General features: G+C 39.5%; 1 protein-coding gene and 1 long non-coding RNA gene across 5 annotated transcripts in view; one reads left to right on the top strand and one right to left on the bottom strand.

Moving 5' to 3' along the window:
- Positions 1-21,824, top strand: part of IPPK (inositol-pentakisphosphate 2-kinase) — a 36,343-nt gene that overhangs the window by 7,668 nt on the left and 6,851 nt on the right. For all 3 annotated transcript variants that reach the window (XM_077325724.1, XM_077325725.1, XM_077325726.1), the window contains 9 exons: positions 1,942-1,989; positions 8,207-8,302; positions 11,468-11,534; positions 15,714-15,826; positions 16,583-16,672; positions 16,908-16,966; positions 17,345-17,417; positions 18,496-18,772; positions 20,836-20,986. In XM_077325724.1, the coding sequence (XP_077181839.1) occupies positions 1,942-1,989; positions 8,207-8,302; positions 11,468-11,534; positions 15,714-15,826; positions 16,583-16,672; positions 16,908-16,966; positions 17,345-17,417; positions 18,496-18,772; positions 20,836-20,986 (974 nt within the window). The remainder of the gene's footprint in view (positions 1-1,941; positions 1,990-8,206; positions 8,303-11,467; positions 11,535-15,713; positions 15,827-16,582; positions 16,673-16,907; positions 16,967-17,344; positions 17,418-18,495; positions 18,773-20,835; positions 20,987-21,824) is intronic.
- LOC143832016 (uncharacterized) lies at positions 1,761-17,619 on the bottom strand. 2 transcript variants are annotated; one of them, XR_013229058.1, is made up of 4 exons: positions 17,537-17,619; positions 7,664-7,777; positions 2,403-2,672; positions 1,761-1,822 (listed from the first exon to the last, which is right to left on the bottom strand). It is a non-coding gene; the product is annotated as an uncharacterized LOC143832016 (long non-coding RNA). The 2 variants fall into 2 exon arrangements; XR_013229057.1 differs by lacking the exon at positions 17,537-17,619 and having other exon boundaries at positions 7,664-8,046.

The following is a 21,824-nucleotide window of genomic DNA, read 5'->3' as shown; positions in this document are numbered from 1 at the left end:
ATGCAGTTACTGAACCTTTATTGTACCAATTTTTATGAATGTTATGACTTATAACTTCATGTTCCATGTAAACCGCTGAGCTGCAAGGGGAGGGCAGTACATAAATAATATAATAAACAAAATTTTACTATTTTAAATTATGTGCAAAACAATTGCATATTTTTGTGTAAAGTGCTAAGTAACTTTTGTGTTACATGAAAACAAACTGGTCCATAACTAAATTTTGGTAGTTACATTTTACATTAAGGAGCATAAATGTTGCAAAGAGCCAGGCTTGAAACAATTGGCAAACACAATCATAGTGCTGAATGCTGTGGTTCTGTGAATGGAATTGCTGATGTATACTTTGGTCATAAAAAGCAGCTGGGAGGGCCTGCTGTTGATAAGGTAGTGCTGGAAAGTTGGTTTAATTATTTTCCCTTCCTTATTTTTAAACCAGTTGGAAACAATGCTCTTCCAGCTGCTTTAAACTTGTGTATGTGTTGGGGGACAATGGTCATAATATACCCAATGGTCATTTTTTCCTTGCTGGAGTTTCAATCAGCCCAAAGGAAAGTGCTTTCAGTTGAGGATATAGTGTGTGTATGTAGGGGGAGAGTTGACCTCCCCTTAGTGCTTATATGGGGTGCTGGCATATGGCTATATTTTAGGGCCAGCTTAAACATAAGAAACTCGAATCACAGAACTCCAGTGTACTTGGACATAGCTGGCTTAGTGCTAAATGTGTGAATTTAAAATGATATTTTATACAATATTTATCCATAATTTTATGAGCAACGGTGGGGAGGGAAGTAGTTTTCTCTTGCTGATAAAATGATGAATTGTGTCCTTAGTTTAAAATATGTTACAGTTTGGGTTTTTGTTTGGTTTCTAATCTAGCAGAGTTGATTCCAAGTTAGGTGTGTGGAATGCTGGTTTGTTCCACTCAGCAATACTTTCCTGCAGTTTCCTTGTTGTTGCTATGCGGTCTGTGTAGCGTAGCAGCCACAGGGCTTCCATATTTTGATTTCCAACTAATTTTAGTTGTTTAGTTTCCTTGACAGCCGTTTCTGCAGTAACTGACATACTGAGATATCCCTATACCAATGTGCCAATTACCATTAAAAACAAACAACAGCCACCCCTCAGGGTATAACAGGAGAAAATGGCCACCATGGAGATGGGAGGACAGGGAAAATTATGCAAATATGGGTGAAACACCATGATGCTTTGGGAAAGATAGGGCAATAATTTGCTTCCTAACAGCAACAACCTGTGTTGTGAACAAAGTGAGACTCTGCTTCCTTCAGGTTTTTTGGGCGTGCTGTGTATAAACTGGCAAAGGGTAAACTACCTAGATCTAACAATGCACTTCCAACGCTTGTTGTGGAATGTGTTGTCAACCTCTTCTTCAGGAGAAAGTCACATATAACTGTATTTCTTCCTAAAATATGGTTCAGTATACATTTATTGCCAAATTACAGTTTATGTGTAATGGGGAAGTTTTGTTAGAGTAATTATTATTAACTATATTTTGAAAAATATATATACTTATCTAAGCTTTGGAGATGTTGATTCTAAGAAAGTTGAATGTTTCCCCTGCAGAAGTCATCATGGTTACACTCTTTAGGCTTTTGTCTGTTCTCTGGGTTAATTATCTGTGTATCATCTCCTTACCTTGATGTTTTTATGCATCTTTATTTTTGATTGTCACAGAAGGCAGATGGGATGCTGAGTTAAATGGACTTACCTGATCCATGAAGGCAATCCTTGCATTCCTATGGTCATTTGTAATGTAATGGAAACTAAGCAGGAAAACACAGAATCCCCAGCAAGTATATTTCTATGACAAATGAAGAAAGAGATGTTTAATTTGTTCAAAGTAATTTCCTGAAATGGTTGATTTACCTTAAAGTGGCTAAATTAGAAATCTGTACTAATGTAATATAAATTTCTTTTCAGCGTTGCATAGTACTACGTTTCTTGAAGTTTCCCCCAAACCGAAGCAAGGTGAGATACTGCGATTTGTTACTTTTTTGTTCAGTATTTCAAAAGAAGGCGTGTTTAATATTGTCCTCCAAGGAAAGGGTATTATGCTGATTTTGGGTTATTATCCATAGTTTTCATAGATTTGAGAAAACTAACAATAATTCATAAGAAGTTTGCTTAAAAACAATGAATTTTAATGGCTTCTCAGACTTTTGATTAATCTTGCTTTTAACAAATATATTGATTACATACATTTACCATATTTGCTGAAGTATAAGACTACTTTTCCCCCCAGAAAAACATGCCTCCAAGTGGGGGGGTTGTCCTATAGGCTGGGCACACTTCAGTTGGGATAGACATAGCTGCCCATAGTGGCCTCCCAATGCTCGCCTGGTGCCCATAGTGGCCTCGCCCGCCCATCTCATTCTACATACCATCCAGTATTGCGCGGTATCCAGTGCGGCCGCGGCAGGTCATCAGCATGGCTGCGGTGAGCATCAGCAGCGAGACAGGGGTGCCAGCCTTTTCGGTGTGACCGGCCTGTTCTGCTCGACAGGAAGCAGCAGTGTTCCAGCCCGCTCCTTGTCTACGTAGAGCTTGCATGTGCGCACTAGTGCTGGTCACAGGGAGATGCAGGGGCGGGCCGGAGGCGCTGCGGTCGCGCAGTGGTGACAAACTATATTTTGAGTGAAGTAGTTTTGAAGCTGGTGATGGCAAAAACTTTATTAAAACAAGATAAACGTTTATAAGCAGAATGAGTTCCTAGGTACAACAGCCTCATTTTCGTTTTTACTTCATCAGTGAACTGTAACAAAATCAGAATATATCATATCCTCAGGGAGACCTTATCTTATCCATTTGGTGCCTCTTAATAATTGTGAAACAGCCTTGGGGGACAAATGGCCTTGCCCCTACAGCTCCCGCCTTCCCTGTCCGAGTTGGAATAGGGCTTTGAAGCTAGTATAACATAAAGTGTGTGTGTGTGTGTAATTTTTTTTAAGACTAAATTTGTTTTCTACCTTAAATATAGTGTAGTAATTCTTAATTGTTTTTTCCCCTAGGATACTAACAAGCTAGTCCTCAACACTTCCTATATATGGAAACAAATATATACATTTTATATTAAAACATTCTTACATAAAAAGGCAAATTATTAAAGAACATATACCAAATATCCATACCTTATTTTATATCTTCTATTTTAAGACCTATATCTTGAGTCTACTAATATCAAAGGTCCACTAAGGTAACCATCCTCCAGGGAATTTATTATTATTATTATTATTCTGGGACAGCATCCCAGAACCCCCATTAAAACCCCATTAAAACAATAATAGCATTACCAATATTACCGGCATGGCAAAGAACGGCAACTCAACTTCCCCCCCCCCTCCCACTACTAGCGGGTGGAGAGGAGGTCCTGATGATGTTTTACTTCGGGTCTGACCTCAAAGTTACCTAAAAGCTTCTAGACATCCACTATATTTATAAAACAGTAGATCAACTCATTGCAGAACGAACTCATTAGGCACGTTGTTTAATTAGTTATACTGGGAACAAATACCATTTCACTATGACTCATAGGTACATTGTTTTAAGATTCCTCTCCAAGTATTCTAAAGGAGTATACTCCACTTAACACTAATTATAAACAAAAGTCAATTATAAAAAACATGTTAAGTCCAACAAATGATTTAGTCCCTCAGGTTGTAGCATTTTTAATTTAAAGATCCATTCAGCTTCCTCCTGCAACAGATGTCCTGGGATGTATTGCAGTTTATGAATCTATTAAGCTTAATTTCAAAGTCATTTACATGGATAGTATTGCTTTTCATTTCCTCCATAAATTTACAAGCTTGATATGAGCCACAGTTATAACTACCTACTGGAAAACCTCAATCATTAAATATGAACTGTTTACCAGGAATAAATTCCTTAATATTTGTCCTTCTCTTCCATGCAAAGATAGGTTTTTGTTCACATCCTTTAATGTGTGAGATTAGGTGCCAATTTTTCAAAAACACGTTTGTAATCTGGTGAGACTATGCTGAATGTTCTAGCACACATACCATCCTGTTAGTAGTTTCCCGCTTTCTATAAGATAGTCATGATTCTCTAGTAATAGAGCTTGCCCTGGCTTTTGCTCTGTTAATCGTCTGGGTGGATAGTGTCTTTCTCTTAAAGTGACAGGAAGTTTATCTGCTGCTTTTTCAAAATTTGCTTTAGAGGTGTTAATTCTGTGATGTCTCAAACTGGCCCACAGGGAGGTTCTCTTTCAAATGCTTAGGGCGGTAAGAAGAGAAATCTAGTAAAGTGTTACAATCAGTTGGTTTGAAGTAGGTAGAAACTTTTAACCTGTTTTCATCAGTTTTATGCACATACATGTCCAAAACATTTATACATGTATTATGAGATTTACAAAACAAATTTTATAGTTTGGTGTAAAGAATTGGCCCAAGAGATAAATTCTTGTAAAGTGTTGAGATCCTTATATAGCATAAATATATTATCCAAAAAGCATGTAAAAACACAATATTATCAAAATAAGGATTGTTTATGTGATGTCGTAGCCATTTCAACTCAAATTCATACATAAATAATCTAGCCAGGTTAGGGGAAAGGACAACACCCATGGATACACCATGTGTTTGTAGAAATAGTTCATTATTAAATTGAATAGAAAAGATGGTTCCACTGTTAATTTTTCAATAAGATTAGTAATAAAGTGAGTAGAATCTTTAAGGATCACAGGGGTTTGTGGTATTAGTTTTTTCAAATGGAAATCTATAAATTTAGAAAAAGGCTCCAATGCTGATCCTGTCTGTGCTACTATTGGGCGAACCGGAGGTTTTTCTAAACTTTTATGAATTTTAGGTAATAAATAGAAGTATGGAATAGATGGGAAATCATTAATCAAAATTTAGCCTCTTGTTTAGAAATGAAATTTTGTGACAAACCCTCGTGCACCACCACAATGATAAATTTAGCTAAGTCATCAGGAAAGCTAAAGGGGATTTTTAAATAGAATTTAAAGTCCAATAATTGTCTCATTATAATCCTTAGTGTTTAAGGACAACAATCCCTCCTCCCTTATCTGCCTGCTTAATAGTATGGGAGTGCAACATAGTGCTAGGAAACTCTTACTAAAGGCTAGCAGGAGACCTGAATAGATCCTGGAAATATGTCAACAGTATTTGTACTCATTGAAGAGATGACTCCATGGGTCCTCTTCCCAGGACCAATATATAGCTGCTAATTGGTTCCTTTGAGCTACCTGCTTGTCCGGGACAGCAGCATTGTATGGCTTCCCCCTTCTCTCCATATGTTTAACTAAAACATAGGCTCTTGAGCCATGCATATTTTTCACAACATACTTGCAGGAATCACATTCATTCTCTTTCTTCCTTTAATAGGAAATTTACATATTATGTAACATTTCCTTGCCAAACTACCCCCATTCTGTGAACTGGATCTTCATTTATGTCAGTGGTTCTCAACCTAGGGGTTGCAACCCCATTGGGGTCTCCTGGCTCCTTCTGTAGGGTCCTCAGGTTGGTTGCCATGGTGACCGGCAGCAGCAGCAGGCAGTGGTGGCAGGCGGTAGCAGCAGAGCCATTGCAATGGCCACCTCCTCGCTGCCCCGACTGTTGTACGGCTGCATGCCTGCGTGAACGTGCACACTGACCTTGCTGCCACGCAGTTGTGATCACAGCATCAGAGTGGTTGAGAACCATTGATTTATGTTCTAAGACAGTGGGCCCCAACCTTTTAATCACCAGGGACCGGTCAACACTTGACAATTTTACTGAGGCCCGGGGGGGGGGGAGTAGTCTACTCTTCGCCTCTCAACCACTGCCCTAACGCTCTCTGACTCTGGTCGCTATGGTAATGTTTAAGCATCCCTTCAAAATAAGATACAGATACGCCACAAAAAAAGGCATATCCTGAAGCTCAGGATCTTACCCCCCCCCCCATGAACCAATTACATAGGAAACAACAAAAACTGCAGGGACACCACAGTATTGAACACCTAACCTGCTTCTTTCCACATCAATGACTTCTTTAATGTGGAATTGAGCTCACTCATTCATGCCTATGGAATCCTGTCATTGAATGTGACAAAACACTGGAATAAAATTAGGAAGTTTTGGGGTTGGCTTTTAAAAACATATACATTCGCTGTCTGTCCCCCTCCCCCAAACAGGCTCTGACTAACATGGGCATAACATGCAGAAATTCAGCAAGTGACACTAGAACTTTAGCTACTCAAGGGGAGCAACCAGCATGGGTTCAATTCCTGTCAGTCAAGACTAAGTCAGGGAAGAGCCCTCCTGGAGTGGTTCAGAATTCGCAAGTGTTCTGAGGCAGGTTAGTTTGTCTTGTATGATGGCCATGCCCTGTGCCATCGCAAAGTGGAGAGTTGGTTCCCCTCGCCTTGTCCTTTGCAGATCCCTGGCAGCTCTCAGTGCGCATGTGACAACCATGTTTACCTCCATGCCCAAGATCTCCAATCCCTCTCCCCCAAGCAGGACGGTTGCATCAAGCCCCCAGGGCCGCTCCTCCCGGCCGTGCAGCACAGGACAGACACATGGCAAGCAGCATCCCCTGGCACTACTGGCCCCACCCGCCCTGAGCAGCCAGCAGCTCTCTGGGAGAGGGGAGGGGGCGATAGGCTTCCCTGCTGGGGATCTGGGTTGGGAGCGAAGAACGCAGCTCCTAGAGCAAAGTCGTCTCCCACTTCAGAGAGGGAGCAGCGGCTGCCTCCAGCACCAAACTCACCTCGCCTCCGCCCCTCCAGTATCAGCACCAGCCACTTCTGCGCCTGCCTCCTCTCTCCGGAGAAGAGTTGTGTGCTGGCAAGAGCAGCTTGCAAGCAGCGGGGAAAGGAGCAGGAGGAAGAGTAGCGGCCCGGTACTAAGTGATCGACAGCCCGGTCCCGGTCCGCAACCCCGTGGTTGACGACCACTGTTCTAAGATACTAAAATGTTTGCCATTTATTGGGATTTTAAACTGGCTTCAGAAAAACAGGGCCACTGTCTGAAAGCTGATAGTGTTACTTTTGTAGGCATTCTTACTACTGCTTAATGCTGCTTAATTTTCCTTTTAATTTTTGAGCCAGGACTATTGGCATATTTGATTTTATTTGTCTATGATTACATTTTTATTTGTGGTGATATTGCATCACTATTTGAATTGAAATATGACTAGAACAAATTCTTAAGTACTTTGTAAAATATACTTAATCTTGCCAATGACTTTTGTTAGTTTCATGCAGATAAAATTATTTTAATTTTAGAAGGGCTTAAGCACTGAAGAAAAGAAAAACACCTGTCTAAGCAGCTAACCCAGTACTTTGATATAAAAAACTAAGGTTCTTTGCAGAAAAATACCTTGCTATATCATTTCTGGGTATAATGTTAAACATTTTAGTTGTAAGTATTTTTAAAAATAATGTTTATATTTTCTGTTTTCCCTTTCAGTAGTATCTCTTACCCTATTGGTTGCTGGCAGCCCATTATATAAGAGCTAGAGACTACATGTCTAACTTAACAAAAAGTACCCTTAATTAAAGAGAATATTTTTGCCTTCTTGGCTCTAGGCAGCTGGCAGATATTGAGGTGACTGGTATTTAGGATTGAATTAACAACTTCATTGTGTAGTTGGGACCTCTGAGAATCTATTTCTTTTGACTAACCTTAGTAAATATATTCGGTGCAAACTTAAATGGACTCCGGGGAATGGTAGAGGACAGGAAGGCCTGGAGGATCATTGTCCATGGGGTCACGATGGGTCGGACACGACTTTGCACCTAACAACAACAAAGTAAATATATTTTGAACAAGCATTTATTTGTCTGTGGAATTTTAAAAACAACCCACTCTCAGTAGTGATACTGAAGTTTTATCATATCTGAGCAGCTGTTTTAACTGTGTTGTCTCCTTTTTTGCTTATACAGAAAGACTGATTGATTTAGAATATTTGTATGCTGCTTCTCTTGAACTTGCCGGCGGCAGCTCATAACTAAAACAATACTAGCAACTAAAAGTTTACATTAATTTCCGATATGTAGATTTCTTTTGCTTTGAAGTACATAGTATAGGTTGTGGCCTTTGCAAGTTTAAGGTAACCTTGTTGTGCACATTGGTTGACAGACTTTTGTTTCCAAGTCACTTGAATGTAGCTAGTATTTCCTGTTTGTTCTGTGACCTGTTTGAACATCTCATTAATTTTTTTTTAGACACCAGAAGAGATCTTTCACCAGCTTCAGAATATAGTACACTTTGGCAAGCACATTATGAAGCAGTTTTTTGGGGAGACGTATGTTCATTACGGGGTAACTATGCTTTTTTGTTTGTTGTAATACTGTCCCACCATTGTTTCTTTGTGACTTCTGTAGTCAAGGTGGCTTGGTTGTTGTGCAAAGAATGTGAGAAGTATTCATGCTTAACTTTCAGGTTACAGAACATAGAACAATGGCTATTCAGAGAATACAAAAGCTCCCTTTGATATCTTCTTTAGACATATTATGCTTAAATCTAACACACAAAAGCTGGTGGATAGCTGTGGCCTTCCCTGCTCTCCTACTGAATGAAGCTCTATGTTGTTCAGCTACAATATAGAATATTACCTGATCATTGCAAGTTGTTTCAGTTGATAGAACAAAAATGGGAAATAGTTCACTTTAACAGATTAAAAAAAATTAAATCTGATCTCTCAAACCTGAAAATGTTGAGACAGAAAGGATTTAGAAAAAGGATACTGTGTATTCAGACTTGTTAAAATATGTATGTTCAGTTTGGTCTGTACAGAGCCAACTTTACTATGGAAGAGTCTAGTGTGTCAGCATAGAATATTAAACCTCTTTTTGTATGTTAATGTTAAAATGCTGTCCTAGTGAAAACAGATTTGCATGTAAGGGAAGTGGATTAACTATTAACATTTTCCTATGTGAGATTTGCCATCTGTTGCCTGTGTCCTTATCCAAGTAAGACTCAAAATGTATCAAGCTTTTATATAAACATTTGTTATGCCAAATACTTGACAACAATTATATATTTTTGAAACTTCAGTTTCCTCGCTAGAGTGGAAAGGATTATCAGCCCTGCCCTTTTGAGGTAGAGAAAGAACCTCCTAGGGCCTCCTCCCTTCATCCTGTTCTTTTATCTTTTAGTTGGAATATTTAATGCTGACGATGATTTGTGATGGTGCCACATGCAACTGGCTGATAGTGTTAACTGAGGACAATAGATGTTCACATGCTGGATCTGTGGCAAAATAAATGATAGGAAGAGAGAGGAGAATGAATTAGAAAAAAAACCCTATAATTATGCTTAATGTCTTGTACGAGATGGTATGAACTTTTGGTGATGTTTATAAAGGGTAGATAGATAGTAGCTGGAATAAGGGCCTTCTTACAATTTTGAATCCTTCTTATAGAGCCAGATTTTTAAAAGCTAAAACCAACAGTGTTTTATTCTGAAACATTGTTTTCTGAGCTATTTTTTTCCTTTTCTAGCTTGTAATATTGAGATCATTTGGAGAGAGATGGCCTAAAAGCCCATGAAATAAATAAATATCCCCCATGTTGTATAGCAGCTAGGATTCAGTTGAACGCTGCCAAGGGAGAACCCTTCCCAGGCCTCCCTAAATATACTGCTGATCAATATTTATTTATTTTAAACAGATGCTTTTTGACTTAATGAACACATGACAGAGCAAGAATTTCAACAATTAAAAACCAACTCATAAATTGGATAAAAGTAGTTGGTTTTTATATCCCGCTTTTTGTTACCCCAAAGAGTGTTAAAGCAGTTTACAATCGCTTTCCCTTTCCCTACAACAGACATGCTGTGATGTAGGTGGGTCTGAAAGAGTCCTAAGAGAAGTGCTCTGCAAAAACAGCTTTAACAGAACTGTGACTAGCATGAGGTCACCCATCTGGCTGCATGTGGAGGAGTGGGAAATGAAACCTGGTGCTCTGGATTAGAGTCTGCTGCTCTTAACCACTATGCCAAGCTGGCTCCCTCCAACCCCAAAACAGAAGTATCAAGCTTAAAACTAGCAGTGTGCTTAAATATGGAGTCATCCGATAAAGAAATAGCTGCAGGTGGCAAGGAGGATGATTTATACATAGGCTTTGGAAAGTAATTGTGTTAACTTGGTGTCCTGTTGATGTCTTAATTGCCAGGAAAATACATTTGTATTTTCCAAAGCCTTTTGATAAATTGTTTCCTCCTTTCTCACCACCATCCTGCCTTTAAATGAAGCACCTCTTTCAGGAGCGATCACCACAGCAGAAGGCCCTGTGCTTACCCAACCTCACGCCTAAGATTTGGGCTTTCTAGGGAAAGGTCTCTCAAGATGTATGAATGGGCATGGCAGGAAGTATTTGCTGTACTACTTAGGTACTGTGGTCTCAGACAATGTAGGACTACATACAAGACAACTATCAATTGGAACTGTCACTGAAGGCAAACCAGCAGCTTGTGAAATTCAATCCAAACCATTGAGATGTGATTTGTATAATTCTCACATCTTGAAAATGGCCTTTTATTGAAATACTTTGCAGTAGTCCAGCCTGAATGCAATTAGTATATGGATGGATGATTGTGGCCAAAATTTACCTCTCAAGAAAGGGCTACTGCTGGTATGCCAACAAACACACTGCATGCCACAGGAAAAATGCCTCCATCTTCAAACCTAGATTAAATAGAACTTCAAAGCTGCAACTGTGGTCCTTGAGAGGGAAGACTGGTCTGTTCAGGAGTTGGCTTTTTGGCTATTGTCACCTCAGTGTTATCTATCTAGAGTTTCATTTTAATGGCCCTCGTCCTGCGCTCAGGTAGTATTTCAGGACATCCCTATCTCACCTGACTCATTTGAAAAGAAGAAATAGGGTTTCATCTGTGTATTCATGACTTTTTGCTCCAAATGTCCAGATGATCTGTTAGCATTTTTCTGTAGAAGTTGAACAGCATCACAGGGATGGGGATAGTTGCCATGGCTTAGTTCAGTCTTTCTCAATGTTTTTATTGTTGAGAACTCCCTGAAACCTTCTTAGGCTTTGAGAAACCCCAGAAGTGCCATGATTGTGCCGAGTATGGCTGGGAAGCATATCTGTGTACATGCCTGCCCAGGGCCTTCCCATCTCCTCCAGGTCCATAATTGGCCATTTTGGGAGGGATGGGTGGGCCATCATGACCATATGTGTTCATATCACCCAATAAATGTTTAACAAATTAAAAAAATATATGAAATGAATTAACTCCTACCCATTCAGGAAACCCTTTCAAGTCCATAAAGAAACACCAGGGTGAGAAATCCTGGTGTAGTTTCTGGATTCCCTTTTTGTTTATATTTTCTCATGCTTTTATCTATTCAAAAGAACTTTGATGTGGTTCCATTTAAAATAAAGTCTTGCAAAAATGTTATTTAAATTGTTATTTCTCTTTGTATATAGCTGTTGATAAAATGTAATTGTGAAATGGTTAATTTTTAGGAGGTTGTGCATCTATCATTGGACTTCGTAAGACAGCTTTGTTTAAAGATCCAGTCAGAGCGGCCAGGTGAGGAATATAAAGAATGATAAATGATCTTACTTAAAATGTTGATCTTGCTTTTGATTGTTCATAACTATTTATTTTAAAAACCTTTCATTTAAAAAAACAACCCTGTATTTTAAGCTATCCACAAGTACTTCTTACTTGAATTCAAATGAAGAGAAAGGGGAAAGACAAACTTGCACTTAGATACTTAAAAATCTGGTAGTAGGGCTACTTTGTCTCATCTGAGTGAGTGATAAATAGCTACATTTCCTGCCTCCAAAATGGGTAATCCCTGTGCTCTGAGGACATATAGTGGGGCTTGGAATGCAGCAGAGTGATGGTGCTACATGTGGATTCCCAAATAGAGTTGTATCTTAAAACAAAACATCTGGATGAATGGACCCCCTACTGGTAGGATAGAGTCCCCTAGTTCAGGGGTAGCCAAACTGCGTCCCTCCAGATGTCCATGGACTACAATTCCCATGAGCCCTTGCCAGCAAACGCTGGCAGAGGCTCATGGGAATTGTAGTCCATGGACATCTGGAGGGACGCAGTTTGACTACCCCTGCCCTAGTTACTTTGGCAGGCATGTTATCTCTGGTCCTTCACTTGGTCATCTTCAAACATTCTGGGGCAAGGTAAGTGAGTGGAAATGGTTTACAGATGGACTTTCACTACTTGACAGGTTATATTCTTATGTTTATGTAGTAAGCTGAAACCCTGAGTTTGTTCAATACGTTTATTTAGGAGTATATGTGTTTGTTCCTTTTGTGTAGCAGGTTAACAGATTAAACATCCTGTATGGAAACCAGCTCTGCTTTCTTTTAAACCACCACCTGAACAAATGTTTGGATGTATAGGAATGAAGAATACCTTATTCCATGATGTAGGGGTGTGAAAGATTAGGAGAAGTCATCTTATCTTTGGATGCATGGCCGCCCATTTTTCTGGCATTAAAAAATTTTTTTTTTCTATGGGAATGTATTTGGATCTTACTCCCTAAAGTAAATTTTGAAGCCTGCGTATTAGTTAACAGTTAAAGTAATGTTTTGGAAAAGCAGCCAGGATCACAATAACAAATACACTCTCTTTCAAAATAAACTTGTCCTGAGTTAAACTTGCCCTCATTAAAGTTTTTTTTAATCATAATACAATGGCCTGTTACATATTGGCTGAAGCTGACTCTCTCCATTTGGACGCAAAATAATGGAAAAACCTAGACCTTTTTGCAAGAGAGAGATGCTGGATTTTCGAATGTTCATTTTTTGCTGGCTATATTCTGGTCTCTCTGATAAATGCAGACTTCCTTTGTGGTTGTTAATTTCAGTAGGATAATTTATTTACCTCCATAAATTTACCAGCTACTGGTAAAGTCTTGCCTCTAATCAACATATGACAGATACTTTTGTGGTTATGAAACAGTTTGGCAGTTCCAGTTTTTCGGCTTAGAATACCACACCTAGCTTTATGCACCTGATTAGTTTCATGCCATGCATCAGGCACAAAGTAAATTATAACCTCAGTTTTCTCAAGAAGTATGCTATAGGACAATGTCTTCTTTAAAGCAAAGATTGGTGTGGTGATGAAAGTAATTTTTTATGCTGCTGTAGCAAACCGCAGAATCCTTTCACATTAATATTAAAACTTAATGTTTATCACATTTATTTTGCCTTTATTTGCCTTTCTTCCAATGTGGCTTATATGGCTCTCAACAACTCAGAAGTAGATCAGGCCAAGACTGTTCCAGGGCTATCCTGTGATGGCAGAGTGGAGATTTCAACCCTGTTCTCAACTGGCATTTCACTATACTGGCTTAATATGCTGTAATGTAGAAAGCTTTGGATAAAAAACATCTTTCCCTCTACTTTTAAATTTACTTGAATGAATGACACTTTTCTTCTTGCTTTTTATAGTTTGTTTTGGGAAAGGGCTACACAAGAGGTTGTTGGGTCTGCTGCTGTAATTAATATAGAGACTTTGCATGTTCTGATCATAAGTGGTCTGTTCTGGCTTTGTGCCTCCTCTTCCTTTCAAGGAGCCTAGAGCCGTATCTGTAACCTCACAGTAATTCCTGTAAAGTAGATTAGATGAGAGAGTGAATTGCCTGAGGCCGTGTAAGCTGCATGGGGATTTGAACATGAATTCCCAACTTTCATGATCAGTAGTGTGCCATTGTACCACACTGGTTCTGATTAGGTTATAGGTGAAGGTAAGTGCCTCAGGCTGTACTTTGCAGTCATTATACTCTCTGCAAGAGTTGATTTTGGTATGCCTTGTGATAAGGCAGGGAATACTAAATTGCTAACCTAATAATCAGGCTGAACATCAGGGAGGTCTTTCTACAACTCTGTAGGGAGTTTGTTGTATTTGTAGAAAAACTTGTTAAATAGGCAGCATTCTTTTTGTGAGTAAGACAAACCTCAGAGTCACAAAAAAAGAAAAATAGATCCTGACTGTGTGTAGCTGTACTCCAAAGAGGATAGGTCAGGAGAATGTTTGAGAGCCACTGAGGCTTAGTTAGAATTTATCAAGGTATCTAATTCTGAACTAGTCTCGCAGTTGCTGGGGCTGGGAATCAGAGGGACCAATCGGCAGGCGCTTTGCGCCTGCCGATTGGTCCCTCCAATTGTCTGTCCGGAGGAAGGGTCCAATCCGGACTCTTCCTCATCCCAGACACATCCCGCCCCAGAACCCCTTACTGAATTATTTAGTCCGCGGCGCCGTGATTCTGAGTTTCCTTAAACTCCACTGGTTTTCTGAAGCTTGTACCCTCTGTCAGTACTCAGTCTCCGTTTCTTTGATATGCCATTTTCCCTCTAACTTCTGAAGTGTCTAAAGCACAGTATCCTTTCACACCAGGCCAAGGAAAGCCTCTGAATAAATTTCCCTGTTTAATTGGACAGGATTTTTCTCTCCCTAGAAGATATCTCCCCTTCCATTTAGCCTGGCTGGGTTTCAATCCACAGCCCAAATCATTCTGCCAGATATTATTCCCCGTTCTCATGTCTGCATAGCTTTCAGTTTAGCCTGAATCCAGACTCTTTAGTCAGAAGAGTTAGTTTTCTGACTAAAAACTCCTCAAGGTAGATATTCAAAAACTAAGGTACAGAATAGTCTTTTCTCAATGCAAGTTTCTGTCAGAATCTCAACTCCCTCACTGTACAGCTCCCACTGCGCTTAGCTGTTGCTGACCAATCAAAGTGCTTGGAGCAGCATGTCACTTAAGCTTTCTAACTGTGTGAAGGTTTAACTCTTCGCTTACTGGTTCTTTGATACTTCAACACTTTGAGGCTCGCTTATAAGCAAAGAGGATTTATCCATTCTTGTAGAAGAAGAAGAGTTGGCTTTTATATGCTGCTTTTCTCTACCCAAAGGAGTCTCAAAGCAGCTTACAGTCGTCTTTTCTTTCGTCTCTCCACAACAGACACCCTGGTGGGTGAGGCTGAGAGAGCCTTGATATTACTGCTTGGTCAGAACAGCTTTATCAGTGCTATGGCGAGCCCGAGGTCACCCAGCTGGCTGCATGTGGAGGAGGAGCGGGGAATGAAACGTGGCTTGTCAGATTAGAAATTGGCACTCCTAACCACTACACCAAGCTGTAGCCATGTCAGAAGATGGGAAGGGTATTACAAAGACCATATTGGAGTCAGGTGTTTCTATATCTTCCTGAGCCTAGCTGGGCCTGCTTTGTAACACTCTCCCACCTTCTAACCTGGATATAAGTACTGTTGGGTCTTCATTTTCACTTGTTTCTGATGAAATTACCTTTGGCTTAAAAAGATAATAAACAATTATTATTATTATTTTTTAATGCTGCTGAATACATCCGGTATGTCATGTTAGAGGTAGACAACATTAGCCGTACTTGTTTAAAAAATTGAGAATACGTTGTATGTAGACATGAATTATTACTAACAAATGGCGTAGAACAGCACATTCCCTCTTCTACCTAGTTTAACAAAAAACAAACATCAGTATTTTGTATACAGGGAGCAACAACATCATGAAGATTCTTTTCTTCTTTGATCATTATATTTTCCTGTGTTCAGGGGAGATTCCCATTTCTTCAGAAATCTGTCACACCCTTGTATATGACTTCTGCCTTGCGAGTTTAGATGTAATTGACAGCTGGGTATGTATTTTATTTGTAATGCTCAAAGTTACATGGATTCAAGTTCATATTTTTCCTTATACCCACAGAGTCTCGCTGTGATAAAGATATGGATGCTCTTAGTGGCTATGCTATGTGCCTTCCTAACCTCACCAGGTTACATTTTGCTGAACATCGACCAATACTTTGTGTGGAGATAAAAGTGAGTGTCACAAGTTTTTTAAACATTCTTGTTTAAACATACAATGACGTATACCCATTTTGTGTTGGCGGCTAGCAAAATATATGTTAAATAAATCCTGTGTGAGCCCTACTTTTCAGGTCAAAGGTTTCTCTGGTAATTCATTCCCCCTATGGAATCATTTTCCTGTGCTGTTTGTTCTGCATGTTTACTTCCTGGAAGTTAGCAGTTCCAAACTTCCCTAAAATATACCTAACACAAAAACTGTGTGGCCATAGATCTCCTTCAGAACCACAGTGATACTCTATATTCTTCATCTTTTAGTTGTTTATAGTTGTGAAAGATCCTGAATCATGTAGATGTGATAGCATGCCCAAACTGTTGACTCATTTGGCCTGTGGTTGTGGGAATAAAGGAGGTAAGCAGCAGAGAGCAGGACTTGAGTGATTTTTAGTAAGAAAAAAAAATATTCCTTTACTATGCAGAAGACTTGTAATGCCTCTTGGACACATACATATTTGATTTATGGAACTGAAGAATACTATTGCTCAGGTCAGTTTAAAAATCACCACCAACATATTGGGTTTATTAAACAGCAGTTTAGATTCATGACCAGTGATAATGTTGTATATATATTTCTTGGCTTGGTTGGTCACAGAGTAAAAGTAGGAATAGGGATTGGGAGGAGTTGTCAGTCAGTCCTAAGAATGTGTTCTGTGCTTCCTTTTAAATGGTTGGAAGTATGCATATGTTAACATAAATTTAATATTTTTGCAGCCCAAGTGTGGATTCCTTCCGTTCTCCAGCCACGTTTCACAAGAGATAAAACACAAAGTATGCCGTTACTGTATGCACCAGCATCTAAAGGTAACACCCTGTTACCTGGAGAGCCTGTTCACATTGTCCATTTTGCGTGTGTGTTTTTAATGGAAATCTTATTATGATAGAACTAATGTTTTATTTTGGGCACCATCTCCAAACAGTTAAGCATTTAAGAACAAATGAAAAACAATGCTTGCCTGCTTGCATTTTGAAGATGTTTCTAGAGATGAGTGAATGAATGGTTAAGATTCTGCAGTTCATACATGTTGTGTTTTTACAGGTAGCAAAAGGAAAGTGGAAGCGTCCTAGCAAGTACTGTCCATTAGATCTCTTCTCAGGGTAAGAAAATCTGATGTTTGTGTTCTGCTTGATTAATTGCTGAAGATCCATATAGTAGCAGAAGTTTAAAAGGCACTGTTTGAATTTAAAGAACAATTTGAGGGTTTTCTGCCTGGTAATCATTAGAGCTATTCAAGACTATGGAAAGAGGTGAATGAGTGACATGGAAAAGGAAAGGGCTACTGAGGCAAAATAAAGTTGTACTTAGCAATGTTTTGTTAAAGAAACCTGTTTTGAGAGGAAACTTCCAGAAGGGGCAGGATATTTCTGGAGGATTAACAAAGGGGAGGCTGTTTTAGAGTAACAAGCAAATGGAAAAAGAATATTTTGGTCTTCCTATAAGATAGTTATTCCTTTAACATATACATTTTCTTTTAGAAATAAACAGAGAATGCACTTTGCCTTGAGAAGCCTGTTACAAGAGGCTCAGAATAATTTAAAAATATTTAAGGTAAGGCTTTGCTCTTGCTCACTGTATCGGTGGCCTGTTCCCCCACACCCTTCTGTTAGTATGCTTACCTGGCAACAATTGTCAAGTCTTAGATGATAAATATTCAGGCTTAAAAATACCTCAAACTGTCCAGAACTTTACTTCTTGGATAGATAATGGTGCTTCCAGAGATGTGCCTCTTTTCTCATCCCCAAAATGTATTTCAGTGTATTAATATCTTCTGTGGAAAGGAAAAAAGTGTTGTGGAAGTGCAATTTTTAATATTCCTTTTAGGATATCAGTGTTGGGTCTGGCTGGAAAGATCCACCATCTCCTAATATGCAGAAAGCCAAACCTGAGGGGAGAAAAGACTAACTTCCTTAAATATTTATTGCAAAACTAACTCATGTAAGCTGGTGGGTGTCAAAGTGTTAATAAAGTGGCTTCTTAAATATTAATTTTTTTCTTAGAAGCACTTAACAGTGAAACAAGTCTCTTGTCCCTTTACTATGTTTGTGTCTTTGATACATTTTTCCAAGGGACTCAGGCTAGAATGGCAGTGGGCCTAGTCTGGGACCCTAAGTTGCTACCAAACTGCTGTGACAGGAAGTGGATGTCATCTGGAGCAGAGTAGTAAATTATCTGCTAACAGAGGTTCTGAGTCATGTTCATCTCTATGTCTCTTGCCCTTAATGTCTTAAATAAATGAAAAAAATCATTCATGTTTGCCATGGCTGGGAAGAAGAAGAAAAGTGTGATCTGCCTTGTAGGAATTAAACACCCTCTTATCCATATAAACTTTCCCCTGCCAAACATACACACACACACACAAACACACCTGCTGCAGCTTTTCAGCTGTTTACCTACCCAGATTCATAAACTCAGATCTCTTGCTGGTGAACATCCCTAGTTCCATGTTGAAAGAGTTCTAGCCTGCAGTGAGCACGTGAGGTAGATTAACTCAGAGCAGTACTGAGTTGCTGAAGTTCTCAGTGAGCTTTGCACCTGAGCACGTGAGGCTCAATTCCTCAGGCTGAAAGACTGCATTCAAGTAGTATTTAAAACAAAGCACTCAACCTTTTCCGCCTTTCCTTTACAGAATGGTGAGCTGATTTATGGCTGTAAAGATGAGGACTCACTCTCTGACCTGAATGAACTTGCTCGCCATCTGAAGCCTTTCTTCTTTCCTTCAAATGGCCTGGTCAGTGGGCCCCATTGTACAAGGACAATTCTGAAAGAATTAATTCACGTGATCACAATGACTCTGTTGAGTTGCACAGATGACTGCAAAACAGGGGATATGAAGACAGTTCCTACCTCACAAGGAAGGAGTTATTGTGAAGCCAGCGCTTTCACTAAAGACCTTATGAGAAATGGTAAGGACGTTCTGACTTTGAACTGTCCGTACAGAACTCAAGTTTGGATGAAGTTTGCTGTTTTGGTGAAGTGAAGCGACTTTATCCTGATTTCCTTGCCCCTCAACACTGTGCTCTATTTCAACAATTAGCTTTTTCTTGGTATGAATTGCTGTGCTGTCAGTCTTGACGTTTGGTTGCAAAACATGCATTTTTGCATATGCAGACATACACTATGCATGCCTTTTTATGTTACTAAATGTGCAAGCCTATTTTTCAAAGCTCATTTCAAAAGCCAAGTATATATCAGAAGACGGCGCTTCTTGTTAATTATGACTGTTGCAGCCTTCCTGCTTCCTGCTTCCTTCTGCATTGCTGTTGTTTTGCTGTTGACTTGGTTTATTAGGATAAATGTTATTTATTAGGGTAATTTATTAGGATAAATGAAATTTTCTGTATTATTGTGTGATGCATTCTGGTATGGCTTATACTAAAGCTTTTCTAAAAGAGACCCATATGTAGGGAGGGGTCCTCAACCTTCTTGCAGGTACCTTTGGAATTTTGGAAGGTGCTGAATGCTAACCCAAAATGGCTGTCATAGGAGATGGAACCAAATGTGATACTTCGATTGTTGTTTGGCAAAACAAACAAACAAAAAACCACAGTGGGGAATAAAGAAGATAAAAGGAGCAACAGAAGGGGGCATATAAGAATAAAAATGTAAAGGACTCACACCTGACTAAAGAAGTCCTGGGTGCTTACCAGTCTTCCTGATCTTCCAGGGGTTGAGGCTACTTTTGCAGTTGTCGGAAACCCTTTATTTTGAATGAGTCCTGCCATACGATAGTCCTGTTCACTTTCTAAAAAGCTGGGGAGGCACCAGGGAAAGTACTGGTGGGTGCCACTGTCCCCACCACTTGGGGGGGGTGAAACTGTCTGCTAAGGCAGTGGTCCCCAACCTTTCTGTTGGGGACCGGCAGGGCATCGGGGTGCGGCCGCGCCCACGCATCGGGCCGTGCCCGTGCCTCCCGCAGTAAGAAGCTTCCCGGGCCGCAAGCTTGCGGCCTGGGAAGTTTTTTACTGCGGGGGGGGGGGGGGGGCGGGGAGAGGGAGCCGCGGCCCGCAGGTTGGGGACCACTGTGCTAAGGTATAACAATAGTTGTGGCTATTCCAGTTCTTCATGCATGTGAATTTTAAACATAATTTCCACAGAAAATAGTTTATTATGCCACAGTTATTGGAATGTTATATGATTAGTGACATATAGTTAACAGAAATCTGCAGTGTATAAAATGTCCATATTATACAGGGTTAGATCCTGTGTTCCATCAGCAACAAGCTTGGATGTTTTCTGAACTTCTTGGCTGCCCAGTGGCCATTTCTGGCCAGTTTATTTGCAAGGTATTGTGGGACCAGGCGGAATAACAACCTCATGGGTTTGGGAGGCTGCCGTGGCAAGTGGAAGAGGATGCTTTTCTCTTTGCTTCCACTTCTTGGAACGGAGCTCTGCTGTTGGAATAGAGGAGGGGGTAATTTAATCCCCTGCAGCATCTTGACATGTGCCCCTACCTCCATATGTACCTTCCGACCCTGGAAATGGCTACAGGGTGGACAGGAATACTTGGGGAACCTTGCTTGAAATCCAGTCCAGTGCTTAACTCTAGAAAGATGAGTTTTTTTAAAAGGTTGCCTCCCTTTATTCTCTATTTCTGAATAATTTCATGGGAATAGAGAAACCAGTTTTTCCAATCTTGCAGAAAAATTTTTGTAGCAAAGCAGTCTGTGAATAGTGTACAATTTCAAGGCATTGGAACTTTGGAAGTTTCTGTTTGGATTTTCCTTGTATGTAAATTGTGAGGCAGCAATAGTAGTTATAGCGACTCTTGGAAATACCCTTTCAAACGTCAGTTGAACTTTGGAAGGATATGTCTCTGCTTCCTTCTTAGTGATTGAGATACAGGATTGTGAAACTGGATATAAATCTGCTGTTTTTAAATTTGGTCTAATTTTCTTTGGTCTAATTTCACTCTGCCTGTTGAACTTTATACATTTTTATTAATGTTTTGAAAACATGTTTATTGCAGGTAAAAATAAAATGGAGACCTCTGGTTTGCCAAGGGATTGCCTGCTCTACAAAACGCTTCAGGTGCAGATGTTGGATTTGCTGGACATTGAGGGCATTTATCCACTGTACAACAGAGTAGAGCAATACTTGGAGGAGTTTCCTGAAGAGAGGTAAAAGTGTAGAGTTGTGATACTGCTCTTGTATCCTGTTGCGAGCTCTCACCCAGTGGTAAAGATTTCTTGTTCATTGGCTTTTCCCTTAAAACCTTGGACTTCTACTTGTCAAGTATTTGAAACATTTTAGCACAGTCATAACTAACACTTTATTGTAGACAATTCCAGAGTGACTGTACCAGTCTATTATGGATTTATAAAAGGAGTAACTTTACCCAAGAAAATATTGCAGTAATCTAAGAAAGAGATAACTGATGTGAAACTATAGCTCATTACAGGGATAGGCTTCTACATTTTAAAGAGAAGCATTATCTGTTTGAAGTAAAAGTCATTCTTCCTTAAGATGTCTAGAAGAACCCTTGATAAGTACTGATATGTACAGAGAATTATTTCTGTAACAGTTGCTGTTCAGTGAAATCAGCATTTCTATCCTCTGCAGGTGTACCTAATGTGATTGATCAGTAGACCCACTTATTCAGCAAGGGAAGAAATCAGAAACAGTGGCAAAGACTTTAATATAACATAGATTAATGGTTGATAACTTTGTCAGGTTAAAGAAAGAAAATCCATTATCATTGGATAACCATGGTATCCAAATAAAACATAGAAGGATAAATTATTCAGAACCTCATTCCATGTTATCACAAAGACCCATTCTATAAAGCACTTTTGTTTGAATACCATACTATGAGTTGGTATGTAGCATGCTGAGATATAAGGTACCAATTTGACAATTTACTTTTGGTGCCTTTAAAATCTCAAATGATAAATCCATAAATTTTTTAAAAAAGGACTAACATGCATGTTTTTGACAAATTAGGCTTAGGTTATTCTT

The sequence above is a fragment of the Paroedura picta genome, chromosome 3 (assembly GCF_049243985.1).
Source record: "Paroedura picta isolate Pp20150507F chromosome 3, Ppicta_v3.0, whole genome shotgun sequence".
NCBI lineage: Eukaryota > Metazoa > Chordata > Lepidosauria > Squamata > Gekkonidae > Paroedura > Paroedura picta.
This window is presented reverse-complemented; position numbering and strand designations above follow the sequence as displayed.